Genomic DNA, 26,012 nt, shown 5'->3' on the forward strand with positions numbered 1-26,012 from the left:
CTGCCTTTCTTCTCCAAATTCCCTCGAAGAACTGAACATTTCAAGAAGAATACCATACCCAATAGTAATAAAACCACCCACAAAAAAATAGGCTACACATAAATAAAAAGGGTTTAAAACCACTCGGCTACATAATGTTTATTCTATTATTATAACATCATAAAAGGGTATACGGAATGTAAGAAGTGCCCGTGTATCATTTTTGTAAAAATAATAATTCTTAATTCATTACTATTTATGTATCTTAACATGTATTATGCAGGTTACCTGACGTTCTTTCAAAATCACAACTCTTTATTGAATTTCAGGTAATACAAATCAATGTACACATCGATTACTGTATTATGTTCTCTTCATGAAAACAGTAAACTGAATGAAATTGTATGTAGTTGTTTGTTAAAGAATTGACATTACTTCATGAGAAACAATGCGAATCATGCATTAAATAAACATGTATATTTTTCATCTTATAATATAACACACACGAAACTTTATAACAACTTTTTTAACGAGTTACAATATACCATTACAGTTTATTTATAGATCTTAGGTAATACTGCTATTCCTGTTATCCCCGCAAGATGCAGAATTACATGTTTATAGAATTGACGTTGTCTGTCCGTCATTTTGTTAGTCTTTCTGTCTGTCTATCACAACATTTTAGGTCTATATCTCAGAAACTATATACATTGTAAGATATCAACACGAAACTTCATAGGTGTATATTTATCAATGAGGAGAATCGCCATGCACAAGAACCACACCACTACACTTTCTTTATAAGACTTATTTCACTTTTGTGTTTATGCCCCCGGATCGAAAGATCGGGGGTATATTGTTTTTGGCCTGTCTGTCTGTCATTCATTCATTGTGTGTGTCCCAAAACTTTAAACTTGGTTAAAGTTTGATAACATTTGCATTGTTGAAGATAGCAATTTCATATTTGGCATGCACGTGTATCTCACGAAGCTGCACATTTTGAGATGTGAAAAGTCAAGATCAAGTTCATGCTTCAAGGTCAAAGGTCAAATATCATTGTATTTTTCTTTCCTAAAACTTTAACCTTAGTTAAAGTTTGGTCATAACTTTTTTAATATTGAAGATAGCAACTTGATATTTGGCATACATATGTATCTCATGAAGCTGCACGTTTTGAGTGGTGAAAGGTCTAGGTCAAGGTCATCCTTCAAGGTCAAAGGACAAATTTATGGTTTCAAAGCGGCGGAATATGGGGCATTGTGTTTCTGACAAACACATCTCTTGTTTTAACTTGATTTTTCAGGGGGCTATATCTCAGATACCATGCAAGATTTCAACATGAAATTTCATGAGTGTATTGATATAAATGAGGGGAAGTGTCATGCTTAAGAACCATAACCCTTCACTTTCTTACATTATAGTTATTGCCCTTTGTTTTTTTAGTATGATGGAACTTTTCAGGGCTATATTTTAGATATAATTCATTTCAACAAGAAACTTCATTGGGTGTGTAGAAATCAATGGAAAAAAGTGAAATGCACTAGAACCATTTCCCAACACTTTCTTAAATTAAGAGTTATTGTCCCTTGTTTATTCTGTATGATGTAACTTTTGAAGGCTATATCTCAGATACGCGCAGAGCTCCAGATAAGAGGCGTATCTGCGTATTTAAGCATTGAAAAAATTAAATAACGCAATAAAAATCGGCCCAGTACGTAACAAAACGCAATACAATCTCGGTACGTATTTTAAATTTATTACGTGCATAGCCGGTTAACCAATCATCCAGTTGAGTTTTTACTGTAAGTTAATCTTTGAATCAAAAGTAAGTCAAACAAACTAAGCTTGAAATAAAAATGTTTGTGGATCAAAAAGGGACGTTTTAAGCGACCGGCGGCTCATGCGGAAATATTTTTAGAGAAAGTCTGTTCATATCGTCATTTTAAATTCAATCTGTTTGCATTTAATAATATTAATAACAAATAATAATATTTCTAGAGTAAACGTGCCATTTACTTTGACAGTTTTCTATGGAAATGGAAAATACCCCTAAATATTCCTAAATACCCTTTATGGCTGAAACAAACGAGTAAAATACGCTTTAACAATAATATCATTGGGTGAAATACCCTTTAGACTAAATCCTTATCTGGAGCTCTGGATACGTGTCATGATTTCAACATTAAACTTCATGGGTGTATAGATATCAATGAGGAGAATTGCCATTCATAAAAAACAATTACCCTACACATTTTAGCTCGACTATTATATATGAAATATATATAGTGGAGCTATCCTACTCACCCCGGCGTCGGCGTTTCCGTTCCCGTTAGCGTTAGCGTGCAAATGTTAAAGTTTGCGTACTGCATCAAATATTTCCTATGTCCTTTAATATATAGTGGAGCTATCCTACTCACCCGGCGTCGGCGTTTCCGTTTCCGTTCCCGTTAGCGTTAGCGTGCTAATGTTAAAGTTTGCGTACTACCCCAAATATTTCCTATGTCCTTTGACATATAGCTTTTATATGTTGCATACTTCTTAACCAAGATGACCCCAATCCATAAACAAGAGCAGACAACTGTATTGTTGGGAATTTAGCGCGCCGTCGTGTGACGCCGCCGTTGGCGCGCCGTTGTGTGACGCCGCCGAATAACGTCATATACATGCACGTCATCTTGTTATTGTTGTTTCAGTTTATATATAGTTATGATTGAGAAAGGACGACATTAAAACGTAAAACACAACGCTACACTTTACTATTCAATTCAAGTAGACATTTTGGTGCCGTGACTAAAAACTAAGGATGCCGTCAACAAATACAGATAAGTTAAAGGGGCAGAGACTAGGACATCAGAAAGTAATCGAGCGATTAATTGAAAGATTGGAAGAAAATGACAAATTGCAGTTTGAACCAACCATCGTTGCAATAAAGAACCAGTTAGAGGTTATACGAGCTTTAAATGAGAAAATAATCGCACTATCAGACGTGGAATCGACCCCAGACGAGCTGTTGGACTCGCAGATGTACGTTTTTGACATGGAAGCGAAGCTTCGGAGATACTGCAAAATCTGCGTGTTCACCCATCTTCAAGTAGTACAGCCGTCCATGATAGAAGTCTGTCGATGTCCGTTCTGCAGCCAACCGAGTCATCAAATACACGTTATCGAATTGTAGAGGAAGAACCACACGCGTCTCTGCAGTTACCTATCCTACCGACACCATCCGAAAACGTTAATCAGTCGTCGCTTCCGGCCTTTCATCAACCCCGTCAAGTCTTTACCACCATCGCTGACACCAACGTAATGCAACCAGCCCAGCAGAACGTTAAGCACCCAACATCCGGTGACACAAACACGCATAACAAACCATCGCCCAGTGAAAGATCAAATCGATCTGGAGCCGCACATAGCAGGTCTAGGGGAAGGAATAAGGAGCAGGACGATCGTTCGACACCTCAAAATTTGTCAGAGGCTATGGGCGGGTCCGGCCAGCCTAAAAAGTCTACCAGAGAAAGTCAAAGCAATATTGAAACGGTCGAGTCATGCAAAACTTTACGACGAGATGCAGAGAGCGAACCTGTCGCCATACTTAAGGCGTCGAGCAGATCAGTGGGATTAAACGGTGTTCCTCGGACACCAAGTAAGTTTTCGGCCGACTATCCCAAGGATTCCGGGCTAAGTTTAAGCCGCACTAGGAATGGCTCCTATATGACGTCAGGTGGCACTCCCCAGGAGCACGGGGTTAGTTTGGACAACATTCCCAAACCGTCGGTGAGTTCTAACCGCGACCCCGATGGACCCGTCGTGAGTTCGAATAAAACTCTCCAAAATCCTGGGATACTCTCTGATCATTCCCAGCAAGAGATCAAGAAACTGTCCGATTACTGGAGCCGACAGAGCTAACTAGCGGAGAGTTCGCCGCGACTGCGGAGCAACCGGAAGTCACTTTTTAACATCAAAGAATGCTTGGGAAAATCCATGCAATCAACACCAGTTCGAAAAAGAAGCAGAAGTCACGACTGCCCGGAGCAGACAGGCAATTTGACATCGGAGAATCTTCCGGAATCTCCATTTCCGTCCACGAGTTCGGATTCAAAATCACCATCCAGTCGGAAATGGCCGGAAACCAATCATTCAGCAGATAAGACGACATCGGAAGCGCTCAATGCAAGCGTCGTTACAAAGAGTGCATGCACGGACGTCATTCAAACACCGAGCAAAACACGTAGACGCCAAAACGGCAAAACCTCAATAAATGACAATATTATTTCAGGTAAAAAAGGAAACAGTTATATGCAATGCGAAACGTCAGCGCATCTACTCCACGGAAGAAGACTGACTGGACTTCCATACAGTGACGCTAAACCCGTTGTTGATAGTTCATTCCCCAACGTTACAGGTCGTGATATCACACAACGCGCACAGGCATGCGTGCGTCTTATTGAACAGTACCGTCACCGATGGACTCACGAATATCTGACGTCACTGAGGGAATTCCAAACGAAAGGCGGCAACAAACATCAGACGATACGTTTGGGCGACGTTGTTATCGTGCAGGACGACTTCAAACCGCGACTTCAGTGGACCCTGGCTGTGGTAGACGAGCTTCTCACCGGAAATGATGGGTTGACGAGGGCCGCGCGCCTCCGTACATCAGGTGGAATCACCACCAGACCTATCGTCAAACTATACCCGCTAGAAGTACACTGTGACGACAACTGACTTTAATTGTGTGCAATTAAGTGTCAAACTCTTTCTGGTGTCATTGACATTTGAAGTTTCAAAAACATCAGTAGATATCATTATTTTATTTAAATAAGCATATTTTGTAAGTGTATGTTAACATTTCGCGGCCCGGAGAATGTTGGGAATTTAGCGCGCCGTCGTGTGACGCCGCCGTTGGCGCGCCGTTGTGTGACGCCGCCGAATAACGTCATATACATGCACGTCATCTTGTTATTGTTGTTTCAGTTTATATATAGTTATGATTGAGAAAGGACGACATTAAAACGTAAAACACAACGCTATACTTATTTATTCAATTCAAGTAGACATGTATCAAGCATTTTGACACAATTATTGCCCCTTTTATACTTAGAATATGCATATTATTGATAAATCTATGTTACAGTTTGCGTACCACCCCAATTATTTCCTATGCCCTTTGACATATTGCTTTTATATTTTGCATACTTCTTAACCAACATGACCCCAATCTATAAACAAGAGCAGGCAACTGTATCAAGCATTTTGACAGAATTATGGCCCCTTTTATACTTAGATAATTGAACATTTTGATAGAAAAAGATGTCAAGATAAATTTTACATACCATGGGAACATAAGGCTCTATCTTCAGTGTTTGGTGTTTGCTTAAACCTTATTTACGCTTACACTTATTGAACGCTGTGTGTTTATGTAGTTATTGTTAACATTCAGTTTAAAAAAAGGTTTGTTATAAGAAATCTTATTTTATCACTTGTTCCTTTTTATGCTCCCCCAATTTTTTTTCGCCGCTTCGTCTGTCCGTGTGTGTCCGTCCGTCCGTGCACAATTTTTGTCCGGGCTATTTCTCAGCAATTAATGACCGGAATTCAATTAAACTTTATGGGGAGCTTCACTACCAAGAGGAGATGTGCATATTATCAGCCGGTTCTGGTCGGATGATTTTTCATAGAGTTATTTGTATAATTATTTGTTTATTTATAGGATTCTTCTACGCCTCTGATGGGGATGGCGTTGTTTGCTATTGCTGTGGTATTCGACGATATAGTTGTGTGGAAGTAGATGATCCGATGGAGGTACATAAGCGTATTTATCCTAGGTGCAAATTTATCATTAACAACAGCGAACACAATGTACCAGCCATCTCTGACGGACCTTTAAGGCAGACTGTTGCCCGTTTGGATATGATTCCAGAATTTATTCGAGCACCAAGCCCAGGAGAAGATGTGAATAACAGTCAGATAACGAGAACTGGTAAGTGTTGGCTTCAAAATCATGATGTTAATGCTGAAATATATTTAATTTTTAATACTTTTTATAATATCGTTATTTCTTCATTTATAACCCAATTTTGAGCATTCTATTTTTGATATAATGATGTTGATTTAAATGTTCAATAGATTTAATGTGCTGGTTTATTGAAATAATTTAGGCGTTCAAATGGCAATACCAAAACACCCACACATGGCTATTGAAACGGTGAGAGAACAGTTCTTCCATGGAAATTGGCCAAACACACCAAAATATTCAGCTGTACAACTGGCTGATGGTGGCTTCTTTTTCACGGGTATATACTTATACTTTAATAAAAATGGACACATATTTATATGATTTACTACCTGCTATTTTATTTACACACACTGCAAATGAGTTGCATGCTATAATTTTAAATAATAGTGTTGCATTAAGCTTTGAGAAATACTTGTTAATGTCAATTTTCATCAATTGGTGATAAAAATAACACGAGATGATGAAGATTTGGAAATGTAAATTATTCCCTTATCATCTGTTTCAGATCTTGGAGATTGCGTGCGTTATTTCTTTTGCGGCATAGGTAATCATTTTAATATATTTATTTTAAAGAAAAAGCACATACTAAATAAGATTATTGTATTTTTTTCAATTTCATAGCAATAACAAATGCTAAGAAAATGTGTACATGATGTTATAAGTTGACAAATCAATATAGATATTTTTAAACAAGAACAAATGCCTATTAAATAAAGTAATTCTCATGTATTTCACATTGCCACAAGCAGCATAAAATCATTTTTTTACGCGCTAGTTGAAATTTTTAAGAAAAATTGTTAACAAAAAGTAATTTGAAAGAAACCACCACTTACCGGTGTGTTACCGAAAGCCCCCCAAAAGAGTTATGAGTTACCTATATATTTTCGAGGAAAACCCATCTCCAGAAAAAAACTAGTGTTTTATGTTATCCATGTTATGGTAAAGCCTGTATATTTATGTCTGCAGCCGTCTTAAGACAACTGGTCATACAGATTTTGACAATATTTTATTTTAGAAATATTTATATTAAAATGGAAGTCAGCTTCTTGATTTTTTCTATGTGTAATGTAATAAAGTAATGAGCGTTTGATGTTGAAACCTTATCAAGGCATGAATATAAGAACAATTCTGAACAAATAAGCCCATCATTACAAACATTAACTTAATGCCATGTTTTAACAGGGTTGCCACTTAACTTGAACAGTCAGGGAAATTTGATTTTTTTTTAAGGTCAGTGAAAAGTCAGGGAATTTAAAAAAATCGTCAGTGAAAAATAAAATTTAAGAAAAGTCAGTGAAATGTCAGGGAAAAATAAAATTTTGGGTCGATGCATAAGTTATTAAGTGGCTATGGCAGTCTTCAGGTATCATTTGTTGTAGTAGATTAAACAGTATATTTTTTATTTGAACTTGTTTGACAATATCTATGTACATAAAACATTGAAATGTGTAAAGCATGTTCAAAAATGTAAATTTATCTATTTTTTGTTGCACAATAATGTTTGCCAAAGACCATGGCTAATTGAAATAGTCATTGGTACTAAGTTCTAACAGTTATGTACAATTATAAATAGATTTCTCTCTTTTAACATATCCCATTACCCATACTCATATGTATTCACTTATGATTGTGTCTAGATGTTTAAGTATGATCATAGTATGTGATAGATATTGTATATGGACAGTATTTTGTGTCATAGGAGTTGTGCTAATACTGTATTGCCGTAACTAACATCACATGTATCTATCTATAGAAGTATGTTTTGTCTATAGATTTAAGACATACTCATTTTCTGTGGTGGTTGTACATGCAAAACTTTTTTATCTTTGGTTTTGTGGTATTTACTATATAGCCTTGCATCATGCATAGTTTAGAGTCCAAGTAGTACTGCCTTGTTATTTGCTAAATATTTTATGTTAAAGAATAAAATAAACATAAATTAGGTGGATTTGGTGGGCTATATTGGGAGAAGGAGGCCGAATATGTCATGAAATTAGTCAGTGAAAACCAAGATTTGGTCAGGGAAAGTCAGTGAAAAGTCAGGGAAATTAATTTCATCAGGTTGGTGGCAACCCTGTTTAAAGCGAGATTATACGATTTTGTATATGTGTTAAGTTGTAACATATTGATAAAATATGTTACAATAACACAACATAGGCAAGAAAAATTATTCATTGAAGACGAATTTCATAAAATGCAGCGAAGACAAATTAGCGCCCCGAGCCGATTGTGACGAAGATATTTCGTACATATTTTCCTAAAATAACCGAAGAATTCGTCTTTTTGTAAGTGTTCGTGTGTCGTATAAATAGATATCGTTGCAGGAATTTAAAATGAACCGTAAAACTAAATTTAGATTCACATCTTTTGTTTCAGCCATACAGGGTATTTAGGAATATTTAGGGGTATGTTCCATTTCCATAGAAAACTGTCAAAGTAAATGGCATGTTTACTCTAGAAATATTATTATTTGTTATTTATATTATTAAATGCAAACAGATTGAATTTAAAATGGCGATATGAATTCACTTTCTCTACAAATATTTCCGCAGGAGCCGCTGGTCGCTTAAAACGTCCCTTTTTGATCCACAAACATTTTTATTACAATGTACAAGCTTATTTTGTTTGACTTACTTTTGATTCAAAGATTAACTTACACTAAAAACTCAACTGGATGATTGGTTAAACCGGTTACGCACTTAATAAATTTAAAATACGTCCCAAGAATGTATAACGTTTTGTTACGTACTGGGCCTGAAAAATCAAGTTAAAACAAGAGATGTGTTTGTCAAAAACACAATGCCCCCTATTGCGCCGCTTTGAAACCATCAATTTGACCTTGAAAGATGACCTTGAATTTGACCTTTCACCACTCAAAACGTGCAGCTTCATGAGATACATATGCATGCCAAATATCAAGTTGCTGTCTTCAATATTAAACAAGTAATGACCAAACTTTAACGAAGGTTAAAGTTTTATGAAATAAAAATACAATGATATTTGACCTTTGAACTTGAAGGATGATCTTGACCTTGACTTTTCACATCTCAAAATGTGCAGCTCCGTGAGATACACATGCATGCCAAAGTTAAAGTTTCTATCTTCAATAATGCAAAAGTTATCAAACTTAAACAAATGTTAAAGTTTTGGGACACACACAATGAATGAATGACAGACAGACAGGCAAAAAACAATATACCCCGATCTTCGATCCGGGGGCATAAAAACAAACGCGAAATAAGTCTTATACAGAAAGTGAAGTGGTGTGGTTCTTGTGCATGGCACTTCTCTTCATTGATATATATACACCTATGAAGTTTCGTGTTGATATATTACAATGTATATAGTTTCTGAGATATAGACCTATATTTTTGTGATAGACAGACCGAAAGACTAACAAAATGACGGACAGACAACTTCAATTCTATATACATGTAATTCTGCCTCTTGCGGGGATAACAAGAGATTAGCAGTATTACCTAAAATCTATAAATAAACTGTAATGTTATATTGTAATTATACCCACTTATGAATAACAGATAAAGCATATCAAAGGATATTAGTGAAACTCCATTCTGTTTTTCCACTGATAAAAAACGCACACAAAGCATGAGGTAAAAAAGAAAGAAAGAATTAAAATATATTATCTGATTCCATACTACAGTCTTATCTCTAGGCAACCCCTATCAGTAATAGCCTTATCTACTCCTAGATAATCAGTACCCTCATCAGCTCTAAATGCCTGACAGATTATCTGTTTATTGTTACTTTTAGTGGTGTGAAAAGGGATATGGTGTATTGTTACTTTGTTTATTGAGTATGTGACTGATATTTTATCATTATATTTTTAATTTAAAAATGAATATAGTAATATTATCAAATTTTCGAAATCTTGCATAACTTATCAAATAAAAAAACATTGAACTATTTCCAAATAATGTATCCAATACCATTATTAGTTATGTATACTATTTTTACAAATAGAAACTGTTTTAATTGATAATCTTAAAATATTGTTTAAAAATAGAACAAAATTAATTATTTATTGACATAAAAACAATAATAAGATAGTGTTAATAAAAACAAATCCTTAGATAATAACAAGTTATGTTTCAATTGCAAGTAATTTTATGGAAAAACCATGAGAACATCTTAATATGCTTATATTAGAACGTTATGAAAATTAAACAGAATACATATAACTATCCTTAAAAACAACATGAGTAACCATTACTTAATTTATTAATTTTTGACGATGCTGCGTCTAAGTTATCATACCAGGAACAAATTCTTCACAATGGCGACCTATGTAAAAGACCGAGCCAGTCCGATTGAAATAGCTCGATTTTTCTAATCGGCATACCTCGCTGATTATCTTTGATAAAGGTATAGGAAGCTCAGCTATAAATAGGACAGCATATTCTGGGAAAACGATTTAATAGTAGTTTGAAAACGTTAATTTTAAATCAGTTATATTCAATCCATTATATGTTTATAGATCAATGAAAGAACTATGCATTTTCTGTATTGTATTTGACATTTTGTCGTGATTCAGTAAATAAATTGCGAATTAAAACGTGTATAATTAACTTTCAACGCAATCATGAGTTTAAAGAAAACGAATTATTTCGAACCTGTAAACGTTCTAGCGACAATGGTATATAAACAGCATAAAAGCCATATGATATCTGTGAATTTCGGTCTTTTGCGAGCTTTCTCATTTTGCATATTTAATATACTTTTCAAACAGAAATTACAGAGCCACATCAGTTCGCATACTATGTTTGATAATTCATTCGTTTGTTGGATATTGTTTGCTGTTTTAAACACATATTAGGTAATATCGCGGAGATTTAGTTAACCTTACCATGTGTTCATGGGCGAACTCACGTATTCAAGTGCTCTTACGACTTTGTGCTCATACGTACTTTCGGTAATCATCATGACGTTATTGCCGTTCTTAACGAACAAGCATGCCTAAGCTAATTGAATAAGAGAAAAAAACAATACTGAAAAGAAAACAATTATATGTTCATGCACATGGGCATGTGAAATTACGTACGTACACATAGCATCATTAACTTAGGAAAGGAAACAGCAAAATATAAAGTTTGGAATGATATACATGTGAAATTAAAAAGCATGGTGTAATTAAAGAGCATGTCAAGTTTTGAATTTATAAACGTTACAAACGTTTTACTGTAAAAGAACGTTTTTCTTAAGATAAGTGGTACAGAAAATACACATTGAATATCTTTTTAAATATATTTCTTGTTATATTTAACCCGCCTCCCAGTTTCGCTGAATGGATCAAGTTCCCCACGGGTACTACTTCCCCGTACCCCCAATCAGAGCTCCAGATAAGATGCGTATCTGCGTGTTTACGCATTGACAAATTAACAAAAACGCCTTAAAAATCGGCCCAGTACGTAACATTACGCAATAACAATCTGGGTTCTTAATTTTAATTGATTAAAGTGCGTAACCGGTTTCACCAATAATCCAGTTGATTTTTTAGTGTAAGTAAACCTTTGAATCAAAAGTAGGTCGATCAAAATAAGCTTGTAATAAAAATGGTGGCCTATCATGTTTGTGGATAAAAAAGGGACATTTTAAGCGACCAGCTGCTCCTGCGGAAATATTTTAAAGACAGTCTGTTCATATCATAATTTTAAATTCATTCTGTCTGCATTTATTAATATTAATAACAAATAATAACATTTCTAGATTAAACATGCCATGCATTATGAATGTCAGTTTTCTATGGAAATGGTAAATACCCCTCAATATTCCTAAATACCCTGTATGGCTGAAACAAAGGAGTAAAATACGCTTTAACAATAATACCAGGGGGTAAAATATCCTTTACACTCAATCCTTATCTGGCGCTCTGGCAGCTCGACTATTCAACGAGCTATACTACTTACCTATTTGTTTGAGCCCGCGTAATGCTATGGTTAATGTAACGGTGAAATATCTTCATACCACTTCTTCAACTTCAAGTATGTAATGAAATCTTTAAAAGTAAGATCGGGGTCATTGTGTGAGGTCACTTATAAAGTTTCATAATTCTTTCCTGCGTTGAGAAGAATTATGACCCTATTTGCACTAAGAAATTTAATTTAGATTAGCATTCAACATTTCTATTTCACTGTCTCTTCTACAGTTATTCATTTTACACTTTAAACATGTGTTCAAAGTCATTGCGTGAGGTCACTAATCAATTTCCAAAATTGTGACCTGCAATACGTAAGGATAATGTCTATGTTTCAACAAAGAAAATTCAGTTTTCTGTGTGAATGCAACTACTCTATATTTTCAAAAGATATTGGAAGAAAAACGTTACATATGTGTTCAGGGTGACCTTGGAGATTCCCTGACAAAATCCATCAATCTGACTAGCCTCAACGCCGGAATATGACCCCTTTTTGTATATGACAGTCTGGTTTTTGTTTCAGCAAGTACATATCTCTGTAAAAATACACGGAAACGCAGTTGACATCTAAAACAAGTTTATGAGAGAAGTATTCGAGTTCATTGACCAATGCCCATATCCCCGATCTGCAATTTAGAAGAATAGTGTGGCAGATTTTATGTTGAAAATTTAGGTTAACGTTTGCATTCAAAACTCCATATCTATATGTCTTCTAGAGACATCAATGAGTAATATTACATATTTATTCAGGGTCTGTATTAACTTTCACTAACCAAGACCTTACACTCCAACCAGTTTTTTACATGAGTATTCCCATATATTAAAATGCAACCGTCAGAAAACGTTTAAGTACAATTTCCAATGCAGGTTAAAGATTTCACGCAAACATTACATTTCTTCGCAAAAACTACATATATTCAACAGACCTTAGCACATCTTTTCTTTATCATCATGTGGGTAAACCGAACGTTGACTTGCATTTTTAGTAGTAAAAATTCATTATTGTACTTTTTGTTCTTAGACACTTCAGATGAAAGTTTGCTTGCTACCCGTCTGATCTAGATCTGAAATACAGATCTAACGTGTTATTGCAATTGGGGCCAGATAGGTCAATGTAAAGATTAAGGTCACTTTTGGTAAAATACATAAAAATATTGCGCTGTAAGGCTTTCCATTTGTGACTATTGGGGTCAGGATCACTGTAAATACACATAATAAAAGTGTTTTCGTTAATAACTAAAGTTCTCTGTTTTGTTTGATGACAGCCAACATGAAAATCTTGGCTTGGAGCGGTTGTTTGGGTTAATGCCATTGTTACTTAAAATAAGGAAACGATTTCTTGATTTAAAGGGAAGCTAGTGTATTGTAAGTGTGGTTGTAGATAACTTAATTACATACTTAATTTAATATAACGGATTTCGAAGTTAATTGGTTAACAATTGAACGTCTACTTTCTTGACATAGTCACATGCCTCGTTTTAATGTATTAATGTTCATCAAGTTAACATGAATTATAGACAGATTTTTTACATTAAATATTTAATTGTTGTTATAATATCAAGTGACTGACATAAACAATTTAGTATCGTATCAAAGCGTGTGAAAAGTCGAGGGCGCTGTCTTGGACAAGTTCTTGTATATTTTCATACTCTACATTAACCCTTTCCCACTCAGAGGCAAAGCGAAAATGGCAATGTGTAAACAGTATAAAACCAGAACAGCCTGCAAGTAACTCACAGTTTGTTCAGGTTTTATGCTGTTTGCTGCCCATCAGTTTCTTATGGTTGGAAATGAAGCTTTTAAAACTTGAACCTAGTAAGAACGGTCTTGAATTAAATTTAACTTTTTGAAGGACTGCAAATGTGTTAAAGTACGTATCTATGTGGTGAAGGGTTAAGTTAAAATTTATATATTACATGTATATGATCAAAATAATCCAGAGCTGTATCATATGAGCAATGTCATACTTGCATCAAGTTTGATTTTAAAATCACTTTCCATAACATATGCATGTATTATAAAAACATGAAATCCATCAGTTTGCGGAAATGCTAATTTATTGCAATAAAACAAGGGACAAACTTGTCACAAAACCAGGTTTTCAATGTGAAAAAAGTATTATAAAGGGAGACAACTCTACCTGAACTGATTGTTTTCAATTAAACCCCTTTGTTTCAAAATAAATCTATTGACCTTGGAGATATTGACGTAATTCTTTTGAGCGACACACCGTCCCATGATGGTGAACAAATGTGCCAAATGATTTTAAAATCTCACAATGAACGACAAAGTAATGGCCCGGACAAGCTTGTTCCGCCCGCCAGCCCGCCCAACCGCCCACCCGCCCGCCCGCCCGCCCGCCCGCCCGCCCGCCCGCCCGCCCGCTCACACGCCTGCCAGCCGACATTCGCCAATCTAATAACCAGTTTTTCCTTCGGAAAACCTGGTTGATAATAAATACATGCTTAAAGAATTGTTAAAAGTAGTAAACAATAAAACACCATTTTGCTTTATTTTTCAGCACCAACGTTTGGGAATTATATGGACAAAAACAAATTGCAAAGCCGCAAAGCCTTTCATACTGAAAAAGCTGGTAAATACCAAAGTCTGGTATCTTTTGAAGAACTTAGAACGACACAAAGCAAGACAACACAGACCAAGGATCAGGCTCATTTTGATGTAGTCTTCGATAAACCGGAATATGAAGATTGCTGAGATAGATACTCAAAACACCAGGCTATCTTTATTTATGCCGTTTCAGTGAATATAAATCCACAGTTTCCACAACCAATTTTGCCACCAACGGCATTGCCACAACCGGCATTACCGGCAGTACCATCAATTGAGTTGCCTCAACCATTTTTGCCGCAACCTGCATTATTATTCACCCAGGCAGAACTACCACAGCCTGCACTATCAATGTTGCCTGAACAAGAGATACCACCAGCATTGCATAATCCAGTGATGGATCCTGAACAACCATTAACACACGAAGAGGTCGTTGCCGTTGTGGAATGGTATATTTAAAGAACGGACTAATGTGTTACAACATTCATTATTTACATTGTAGCCTGGTATTTTAAATATCCATCTGAGCAATCAACATTTTCGGAACATTGTCGTACTCCTGATCAGTAACAACTGACAAATTATATTATTGAAAGCAATTAAGTTCACAAGAGAAAACGTGTTAATTCTTGCCATTTTAAATATATTTTTTACATGTCGTTAACCTTGTGTACGGGAAAATTTAACATAATTAAGCACGTCAAAACCAAAAACCAGTATCAAAACAAATTGAAAACATCAAAACAGTATCAGGAGTACATTGCAAACGGCATATAGTCTGTTCAAGCCCCCGTTTACATCCCCCTATGAACAGCGATGACTTGAGTAATGTAAGGTAATGGTAATTAAGTGTTATCGGGGCAGCAAAACAAAAGAAGAGAAATTGCCCGCCAAAGTCACAAATTACGTCATGTATGGTTATGATAAATTCTCTGTTCATGTGGGACTTGTAAACGGAAATTAACACAGACGCATGCATACCATGTTCCGGTTTATCATTTGTGTACTTTAGTTTGCTCATGTTATATGTGGACAATAGTAAGCGAAAGCTTGTAAATCTGTTACACTATGAAATTGTTTGCATCATTTCGAATTCTAAACGTTCACAATAAGCTTGGGTTCGCCGCTGTTAGTTCATTTTTGTTGTTGCAGAATTTATATATGTCGTGCATTAATTTATGACATCAATATAAACTGTTATATCTAATTTAAATCTAAATTATCATAACTTATATTGTTTCTCATGTTTTTCATTAAATTAAACGCCTGCATTAATTCGTCTACTGTCGTTTGCATATTTTTGCTACTGACGTTTGCCATTCCTAAACGTACTACTGACGTTTGCCATATTTGTTTTCACTCTTTAAACATTTATTTAATATCTGGTAGATATTTTTATTTGTTTATGCATAGACATATGTTATATATGTTCGTCCGGTAAAGCATAAACAGTTCTGTGATAGTTAATGTTCGAGAACACTGACTCTTTGTAGTTTTACTACTGACGTTTGCTTATTAAATGGAAATTTGCGCCGAAGTGTTCTTGAAAACCAGAGCAACACACAAAACGCGTAATATACCGATCGAAAGCTATATGCATGCCATATTGCCTGCACTAGGTCGTATGAAAGTCAGAGGATGATCAGCAAAGATATTGGAAAAAACCTACCTTGCGCGGCTGTTTGTTGTCATAAAATGACTACTGACGTTAACTTTTGTGGTCACGTGACAGTTTTTGTTCATTCACAGTGATCTGCCTGCTTATTTACTTAAACATGTTCGGGACCTGAGTTGAACGAGATGTTGCTAGTAATATTGCATAAATAGTATATCAGCATTAATTGGATCGAGCTTAACCTGTCACTGTACATGGTATTAATCATAAAGATATACCTAACATTAAAGTATTGTCAAATTATGTTAGAAGCTCTGAAATCCTAGTAATGGATCTGTTGTTATAATTTTACCCAGTCACCTGCATTTTGTTTCCTGTGGAATTGTGGTGTGAGTGTGTGGGAATGAGGTGAAGATGGCATTAGTGTAGTTCTACTTCTTCTTCTACTTCATCTTCGTACTTCCTACAGTCAATTGCTGACTATTACAGGAAGGCCTATTATAGGCAGGCATGGACACTGTCGAGTCCGTTTCCTAGAAAGAACCGGTACTTGGTGTCTATTGAGGAGATAATCAGAACGTTCCCCGACTAGGGAGCGAACCCACAGACTCCCGATCGCTAGGCGGACACCTCATCCACTGCACCACTGGGCGGATATGCAAGACTTCTTAACAGGCTTTTTCCTGTCGATATTTTAAACCACTGAAAATTGATTCTGATCATTTCAAAGGAACATTGACTTTGTATAAATGTCATAGCGAATTTGAGGACTTGAACAACTTTCTTTAATCTGAGAAAAATATGTGAGCCTTGAAAATGGAGTTACTGCATAGGCTTAAAGTGTTGTCCCAGATAAACCTGTGCACTCCGCACAGGTTAATTAGGGACGAACCTTTCGGCTTTAGGGATTTTTTGTTTTAATGATTTCTCCTGTTAACGAAAATGCAGATTAGGCAGAAAGTTTTGTCCCTGATTAGCCTGTACACTATGCATATGCATTAAGCTACATTTTCCCATAGCAAGGCTCATGTATTAACCAATATATTTAAATAAATTTATTATAAAACCTCAATTGTTTAATAAGTCATAAAGACATTATAAATCCTTAATCATTAAGCATATTGTTATATCATTGTGCATACCGCACATGCTTATCCAGGACGACACTTTCCTGAGATGCATTCAACTACGTTTTCACAGAGCGAGGCTCAAATCTACTTTGGACATCTTCATAACACACATTTTGTGAAAAACAATCTTTAACGGACATGCATTTGGGAAAAAACAGACAAAATAAATATATGACAAATATATTGAACCAATTAGCATAATTATGTGTACATTGTTTTGCCCCCGGTAGGGTGGCATATAGCAGTTGAACTGTCCGTCAGTCAGTATGTCAGTTTGTCAGTCTGTCCGTCCGTCCGAAGAAAACTTTAACATTGGCCATAACTTTTTAAATATTGAAGATAGCAACTTGATATTTGGCATGCATGTGTATCTCAGGGAGCTGCACATTTTCAGTGGAGAATCTACAGTCACGTTAGTGGCTTTTAATTATTTGCTACTAAAAATAGAGATTTGTTAGAGACAATTATTTTCAAGGGAAGTAATTTATATGATTATAAATCTCATATTACATATTTCCTTACCAAGAATTTAAGTTTTTTTCACAGTAACTGTACAGATTTTTTGATTTTGATTAACTAAAATGATTGATTTGTCAAAGTTGTTTTTAAATGATATAATTATCATTTCTTTCCTGCACTAATTTGTGAATTGTAGTGCTCATTACATACCTGTGGACTTATGTCCATAGATACATGATGAATTCTGGCTATGATCTCTTTGATAAACCACAGACCTTGGTTGTCAGTGATATCTGACTTGGTCATGTTTTACTGTCCACTGACACCCCCCCCCCCCCCCCCGATTGGAATGGACAAACATCCAAAAGAAGTAATAAGCTTAAAAGGGAGATGATTTCTATACCTTGCCAAATGTTAAATAGAAATTCTACTTCAATGCGGCGCAGTAGAGGGCATTGTGTTACTGACGAACATATCTCTTGTTTAAGATAAATTGCAGATTTTCTATGAATCACATTTAACGTAATTAATTGCATAATTAATACATGAATACTCCTTTACTTTTTGAACCATCTGGTAACTTATGATTTTGGGTCGATTTAACTTGATTTACAGAGAAAAGTAAATTTAGTAAACCTTGCCTCTAACTTAATTTACAGATAAATACAAATGCATCAAAAAAGAGGTTAATAGAGTTATTTTCACAGTTTTTGTGATTTTGGTGTATTTTGCTTTTTGTGCTTCAGTTGTGCAAGCGAGTGGAGCTGAAATTCAAAGCAATTGTCAGACAAAATCCCATAACATACGGATAAAGCTTTGAAACAAGAGGACCAAGATGGCCCTAGTTCGCTCATCTTTTTTTACAAGGCCTTGTTCAATGCTAAACCGGTAGTTGAAAATTCTGTACACTAGAGCATATTAAATTAGTTCTCTTCTGTTTACTTGTGCAGTGTGAGCATATGATTAATTCTGATTGACATTTGCAAGTTATGCTAATTCTACATGTGTTTACAAGGTTTCTGTAAGATTTGGACCTAGAAATGTGGCCTCTAGAGTGTTTACAAGGTGTCTCTATAGCCAAATAAGGAATACTGTGTGGATTTTAGAAATGTACAATTCAGCACAGTGTTTGGTTTTCATCAAAATATGAACAATTTTTTTAAATTAATCATCATCGTTTTGACATATAAGTCGTTTATGAAAATATGTCTTCTGTCAAGTCTATAGTCTTATAACATGTCTTGCATAAAAAAATGCAATCTGTAAACATTTACATACAAAATGCATTGCATAATGCGTTTTTTAACTTTGTTCAATATCATTCCCTCAAAATAGAACCTGGTGCATGACACAAGTAGGCCTTTTGATAAACAATGTGACTTCAATATTTAGCAAGTTACAATAAGCAATGTACGAAGAAACATGTTGAAACGCGAAAAGTTTGGTTATAATTATTTATTTATTTATATATAGTAAATGAAATAATAAGTGTACACAACTTTGGTACTGTGGGCGGGCAGTCATGTGATAATTGAACTTGAAGTTTTTAAAATAAAGAAATTGCAAAACGCTTAAATTCTATTATTTACTGATTCAAATTATGAACACTATTATCACCACCCATATATAGCGGAGCTGATTCTCATATGAACAACATGCAATGGAGTACCCCATGCTAGCAAATTATGGAATTATTCCGTACATGTCGTTTTGAAACTTTAAACGGAAGCGCTTCATGGTCGCGAGACTCTTTTTAAAAACAAAACCCAAAAGTAAATCTCTCAATACAGTTTGTATTGTAAGCGCAATTAAAATGAGCTATGCAAATGAAGCCTTTGTTTACATAATCGAAACACGTCTTAATATATTTCCAATATTCACTTTGTAATAGCTTTATTCTGTTATTACTACTTGACATGAATGGCTGTAAAATGTATTGCATTTAAAATATTTTATGAAAAGCTTAAGGCAAAACACGAGGTCGATCTGAATACAAACGAAATTTTGAAGAAAAAAACAACAACATACAAATAATATTTGTATTGTTGCTTAGTAATGTTTTTTTTATTATTATCATTAATATTTAACACAAAATTTATTACATTAACAATATTATTCTTTTCAGAGCCGGAACCTTGCGTCTGCCTCCCCAATGTTTGGAGGTTATCTACGCCTGCAAGAAAAACTGCAAGAACGTATCATATTTACATGAAGTGTAAAACAATCATTGCAAATAAAAAGCGTGCAATACAACATACAAATTATAGTAAAGTAAAAGAGAATCAGACCTGCTTCCATGATCGTAGCTTGTTAGGAGAGTAAATCTGTAAAGCAAACATAAAATGGCTAATAAATGGGAAAGAGAACCACATGATGCTCCAGAAAGTCTTATAAAGATAATTAATTAATTGTAAAATCAAACTTTTTGTATATTATGTTTTTGGATCAGCTCAATAGATAGCATTTGCTTCCATTGTTCTATAAACATGGTCACGTTACACTATTAAATATCCATTATGGTTATGAAATAATTACACTTATTATTTAGTTTAAACCTATTTATTTTAGCTCGATTGCATCGAAAGCCTCAGGCTTATATAAACGCTCTCGAGTCCGTTTCCTGGGCCTAGAACCAGTACTTGGTGTCTTTGGGGGAGATTTCAAGAATGCTCCCACGGTGGGGATCGAACCCGTGACCTCCCGGTCGCTAGGAGGACACCATATCCATTACTTATTATTTCAAGTTACAAATTAATAAAAAACATTATTACAGTTCATTTCATGTAAATAATGTACATATATTGGTTTTATTCTTTATTGAAAATGGTTTAAGTGTATTTCATTTAACTTCTATCTAATATTTAAACTTGCATTAATTTGTCTATATATTTATATGGTTTTTACATGATTTTTAGATTATAATCTACTTGTCGCTTGTCTTATATATACCTGTTTGCGTCTGTTTTGAGATTCAGTCCATTGTCCCGTGAGCGTCCATACATGTACTGTTTAGTCATGGCATGTATTGTATAATCAGCATGATGATTATATCTGTTTGATTTTGAAATTTTAAATCATGTTTAATGAATGAATTTGTGCATTTTGAAATAATATTATTGTTCCGAATGCTCTGACATAATACGATATGTTGTAATTATCCCGGTATACTTTCTGGCGTCTAAATGAGAGATCATCGCACATGTAATTTGGCAAACATATGATTTTAACTGGTTTGCACAGACAGTCCTTAAAGTTATCACTTTACTAAGCAGGTTTCATCTACAAAAACCCGATATTTTGTGAATTATATTTTTGAATAAAAGAAATTTAAATTGAACACGTAAAAGGCCAAACAAGCGAAAAGAAACATTTCTAAACACTTCTAAAGAACAATCTGATCCAGTAAAACTCTTAATAATGAAAATAAGGATAGTTGAGAGGGAAATATAAGCATATTGAAAAGGAACAATGAGAAGTATTAGAAAAATTGTTGGTTTTCTTTCAAAATCATGTTTAGGAAATTTATGTTGCGAGGGTTGATTATTGTCATAAAGATAACAAACGTCAATAAATTAAGCAACAATAAAAGTGTTTTAGATGAAAATAGTATAGAAATAGTGTTTGGGTAGTTTGTATTGTGGAAGTTAGGACAGTGTCGAACTGCATTTCATTTCAAGACGATCTTTATGGAGATACATATTGGCAAAAAATTGCAGTCGAAGACTGGTCCATGTTGAAAGGCAGGGATCAAAACCTTTCGACGTGTCATAATGACAATGTCGGCTGATGGCCTTATTGAAGAAAGCCGGAATCTGAACTCGAAACAATGTGGAATTATCTGACAAAGTCCTATCACATCAGACAGGGTGCTTAAATAGAAAACATCTTCATTATTGCCAATGAAAATTGGCATTATGGGACCGGCTAAGGGGACTGCATAGACGCGATGTCTTAAGTTCAATATAACCTAATGTTCAAACCAATATCATGATTATAATATTCGTTAACAAACAATGACTTGCTTGCCAAATCATATGCACATACGAAGTCGATAGTATTAAGTAAACTTTCAATGCAAAGAACGAATGCTAGTAATATGACACGGCAATCACATATGCTGCAATGATATTTAACCATCGCATGGCAAACAAATAGCCGTAGTAAAAGAGTTTTAAGTTGATTCAATAAAACAAACAAATGATGGTGATGGTAATGGTGATGGTGATGATGATGATGATGATGATGAGGGGGAGGAGGAGGAGGATAATGAGATGGTGTTTTCTCATATGCAAATTAAGCGGTGCCTGTACTTGTGCCTGTAATTGTTGATAGCAATATTCTGTGTTAACTTTATGGTAAGATTGGCAAGTTTTAAAATAATTGTTATGCTTGAAAGAGGAATTGTTAATTGAGTAAACAATACGATACTGTTTACATTTTTAAATGGCAAGCCAAAACAGTCTTTACGAAGTTTGCTCGTGATCCCCTGTTAAATAAAGTTTATAGTTTTTTTTAAACAACTTGAGTAGTATTTTTTTGAAATAATAAATCAACATTTAACACGACTTACATAATTACCTAAAAAAGAACAAACATAGTATAATAAAGTCATGAACAGTTCTAATTCTAAATTGTTTGGACCTGTGCTCATTGTTTCATAACATATGTCCAAATAAATGTTAAATTGTCAAGATATCATTCCGATCATTTTAAGTGTATGACACCTTATCGTAACTTGTAAGATACTTGTATACTACATGATGTTTTTGATAAGCAAGCATTTTGCCTTGAAAACCATGTTTAAGTCTGTTTTAAGAAGAATATATTGATAAAAGGTTTTATTCAGTTTGTTACGGTTAATGTTGTTGTGATTGATTCATATGATACAGTGACTCGTACTATCAGTAGCTCAACCTTTTAAGACGAATAGTTATTTTTTTTAATTAAATATAAAACATACAATGTAAATATGTGCATAAGCATGAACAAAAAGTGGTATAATACAACAGTAATAATGTCAAACACATATTATACATTATATGCTAGGATATACTGTTTTTTTTTTGCTTTGGTTGCATGTGGTGTATGCTGTTATTTTTAAATGTAATAATCAATCCTATAGATGAGTTGCGTATAGATAGTTAGAAGACAACTGGACTGGGTTATGAAAGTTTATGCGTTTCCATTTTTGTTCGAAAATATGAAGTTTATTGTTGTTGAGGGCTATTTCTTTTTGTAAGACTAATAGTTATGATATGATTCTCTATATATTTTTAATATTTTTTATAACACATGTCCAAATAAATGTTAAATTGTTAATATATCATTTCGATCATTATACGTATATGGCACCTTATCGTAACTTGTAAGATACGTGTATACTACAAGCATTTTGTGATACGCAAAGCATTATTCCTTGAAAAACATTTTTAAGACTGTTTTTAGAAGAAGCTATTGTTGAAAGGATTTTACAGTTTGTTGTGATTCATGTTGGAATGGTTAATTCACATGATACAGTGACTCGAACCAATGGCAGTACATTTTGTGACAAATAGTTATGATATGATTCTTTAAATACTATTAACGAAAATGGCATATTTCTATTCCTTTCGTTTGTTGCAACAAATACTTGTGTGCATGTTATCCTAGATATACAGCTGTGAAACATGAAGACAACATGTTAGGAATTTGGCGCGCCGTCGTGTGACGCCGCAGTTGGCGCGCCGTCATTTGACTCCGCTGAATAACGTCATATACATGCAAGTCATCTTGTTATTGTTGTTTCAGTTGATATATTGTTATGATTGAGAAAGGACGACATTTAAACGTAAAACCCAACGCTAGAATTATTTATTTACTTCAGGTAGACATTTTTGTGCCGTGACTAAAAACTAAGGATGCCGTCAACAAATACAGAGAGGTTAAAGGGGCAGAGACTAGGAAATCAGAAAGTAATTGAGCGATTAATCGAAAGATTGGAAGAAAATTACCAATTGCAGTTTGATTAACCATCGTTGCAATACAGAACCAGTTGCAGATTATGCAAGGTTTAAATGAGAAAATAATCGCACTATCAGACGCGGAATCGACCCCAGACGAGCAGTTGGACTCGCACATGTTAGTTTTTGACATAGAAACGAAGCTTCGGAGATACCGTCAAAATCTGCGTGATCACCCATCTTCAAGTAGTACAGCCGTCCATGATAGTAGTCTGTCGATGTCCGTATTGCAGCAACCCGAGTTATCAAATACACACTATCGAAGCGTAGATGAAGAACCACCCCATTCTCTGCAGTTACCTACCCTACCGACATCATCCGAAAACGCTAATCAGTCGTTGCTTCCGGCCTTTCATCAACGTCAACGTCAAGTCGCCACCACCATCGTTGCCACCAACGTAATGCAACCAGCCCAGCATAACGTTAAGCACCCAACATCCGGTGACACAGACACGCATAAGACACCACCACCCAGTGAAAGTCCAAATCTCAGTTCGAAAAAGACGCAGAAGTCACGACTGCCCGGTGCAGACAGGCAATTTGACATCGGAGAATCTTCCGGAATCTCCATTTCTGTCCACGAGTTCGGATTCAAAATCGCCATCCCGTCGGAAATGGCCGGAAACCAACCGTTCAGAAGATCAGACGGAATCGAAAGCGCTCAATGCAAGCGTCGTTTCAAAGAGTGCATGCACGGAGGTCATTCAAACACCGAGCAAAACACGTAGACGCGAAACCGTCAAAAGATCAATCAATGACAATGTCATTTCATGTAAAAAAGGAAACACTTATATGCAATACAAAACACCGGCGCATCTACTCCACGGAAGAAGATTGACTTGACTTCCATACAGTGACGCTAAAGCCGTATGTGATAGTTCATTCCCCAACGTTACACGCCGTAATATCGCACAACGCGCACAGACTCGCGCGCGTCTTATCGAACAGTACCGTTACCGATGGACTCACGAATATAGGACGTCACAGAGGGAATTCCAGGCGAAAGGCGGCAACAATCATCAGACGATACGTTTGGTCGACGTTGTTATCGAGCAGGACGACTTTAAACCGCGACTTCAGTGGACCCTGGCTGTGGAAGACGAGCTTCTAACCGGAAATGATGGGTTGACGAGGGCCGTGCGCCTCCTTACATCAGGTGGAATCACCACCAGACCTATCGTCAAACTATACCCGCTGAAGTACAATGTGACGACAACTGACTTCAATTGTGTGCAATCAAGTGTTGAACTCTTGCTGATGTTATGGACATTTGAAGTTTCAAAAATATCAGTAGATTTAATTATTTTATTTAAATAAGCATATTGTTGTAAGTGCATATTAACATTTCGCGACCCGGAGAATGTTGGGAATTTGACTCGCTGTCGTGTGACGCCGCAGTTGGCGCGCCGTCGTGTGACGCCGCCGAATAACGTCATATACAAGCACGTCAACTTGTTATTGTTGCAGTTGATATATTGTTATGATTGAGAAAGGACGACACTAAAACGTCAAACACAACGCTAGAATTATTTATTCACTTCAAGTAGACACAACAACATCACCCATATTAAAGAGTGTCAGAATATCACCACAAGGAGACATAATGTTGGCTTCCGGTGTTTTAAACTCTATCTAGCGAAATTATATGATCCCAACAGTTCCCAACTGTATGACTGCAAAATGTATGTAAACAATAATATATCATATATAAACATCCATTGATTTTATCATAGCCATCTTCAGAGTATTTTCAAGCAATTTTTATTGAATTTAATTATTAAAATCAAAACAAAAAGTTTATGCAGTCATTATTGGCGTTCATCAGTATGAATAAAGTATGGCAATACAACTGTTAAATCGGTTTATTAAAGTAATATTGTACCAAATTGAACTAAACCGGAACACAAAATCGCTCATATTTGTTTAAGACTGTATTTGATGTTCCATAACTATCTGTCACATAGTGGATAAGCAATATGTCTGCAAAAATATACAAAATTCAAAATGATGGAATCTTTCCGACATTCTAAGTTCATTGACAAGTCTGAAAAAAGTTCTGTTGTACATATTTGACCGTATATATGCTTTAATATTGCTATGTGATTTGTTGATGAACGCCTATTTAGTGAAAATGCCTCAATCCGAATTCATCATTTCGTCCGGAAAAATTGTGGTTGGTCAATGTTGCCTTCAGATGTCATAATTATGTTTTCTTTGGGCTGCTTTGCTGGCAAATATTATATGATATATAAATATTTCGTTATTTAACTATTTCTCTCATTGTGCATATATATATAGTGTTGAAAAGTTAGCA

At 35.2% G+C, this 26,012-nt stretch overlaps 2 protein-coding genes across 3 annotated transcripts in view; both read left to right on the forward strand.

Moving 5' to 3' along the window:
* LOC127834242 (baculoviral IAP repeat-containing protein 3-like) overlaps positions 1-15,830 on the forward strand; it is a 26,355-nt gene extending 10,525 nt beyond the window's left edge. The window contains exons 3-6 of one of the 2 annotated variants that reach the window (XM_052359932.1): positions 5,687-5,956; positions 6,135-6,269; positions 6,498-6,536; positions 14,449-15,828. In XM_052359932.1, the coding sequence (XP_052215892.1) occupies positions 5,687-5,956; positions 6,135-6,269; positions 6,498-6,536; positions 14,449-14,642 (638 nt within the window). In that variant the 3' untranslated portion in view covers positions 14,643-15,828. Of the gene's footprint in view, positions 1-5,686; positions 5,957-6,134; positions 6,270-6,497; positions 6,537-14,448 lie in introns of both variants that reach the window. The other variant, XM_052359933.1, reaches the window with a different exon arrangement.
* The window catches only part of LOC127834241 (tumor necrosis factor ligand superfamily member 10-like), a 154,109-nt gene that overhangs the window by 73,830 nt on the left and 54,267 nt on the right, over positions 1-26,012 (forward strand). The gene's annotated exons all lie outside the window — the stretch shown is intronic.

The sequence above is a fragment of the Dreissena polymorpha genome, chromosome 6 (genome assembly GCF_020536995.1).
Source record: "Dreissena polymorpha isolate Duluth1 chromosome 6, UMN_Dpol_1.0, whole genome shotgun sequence".
In the NCBI taxonomy this organism is placed as follows: domain Eukaryota; kingdom Metazoa; phylum Mollusca; class Bivalvia; order Myida; family Dreissenidae; genus Dreissena; species Dreissena polymorpha.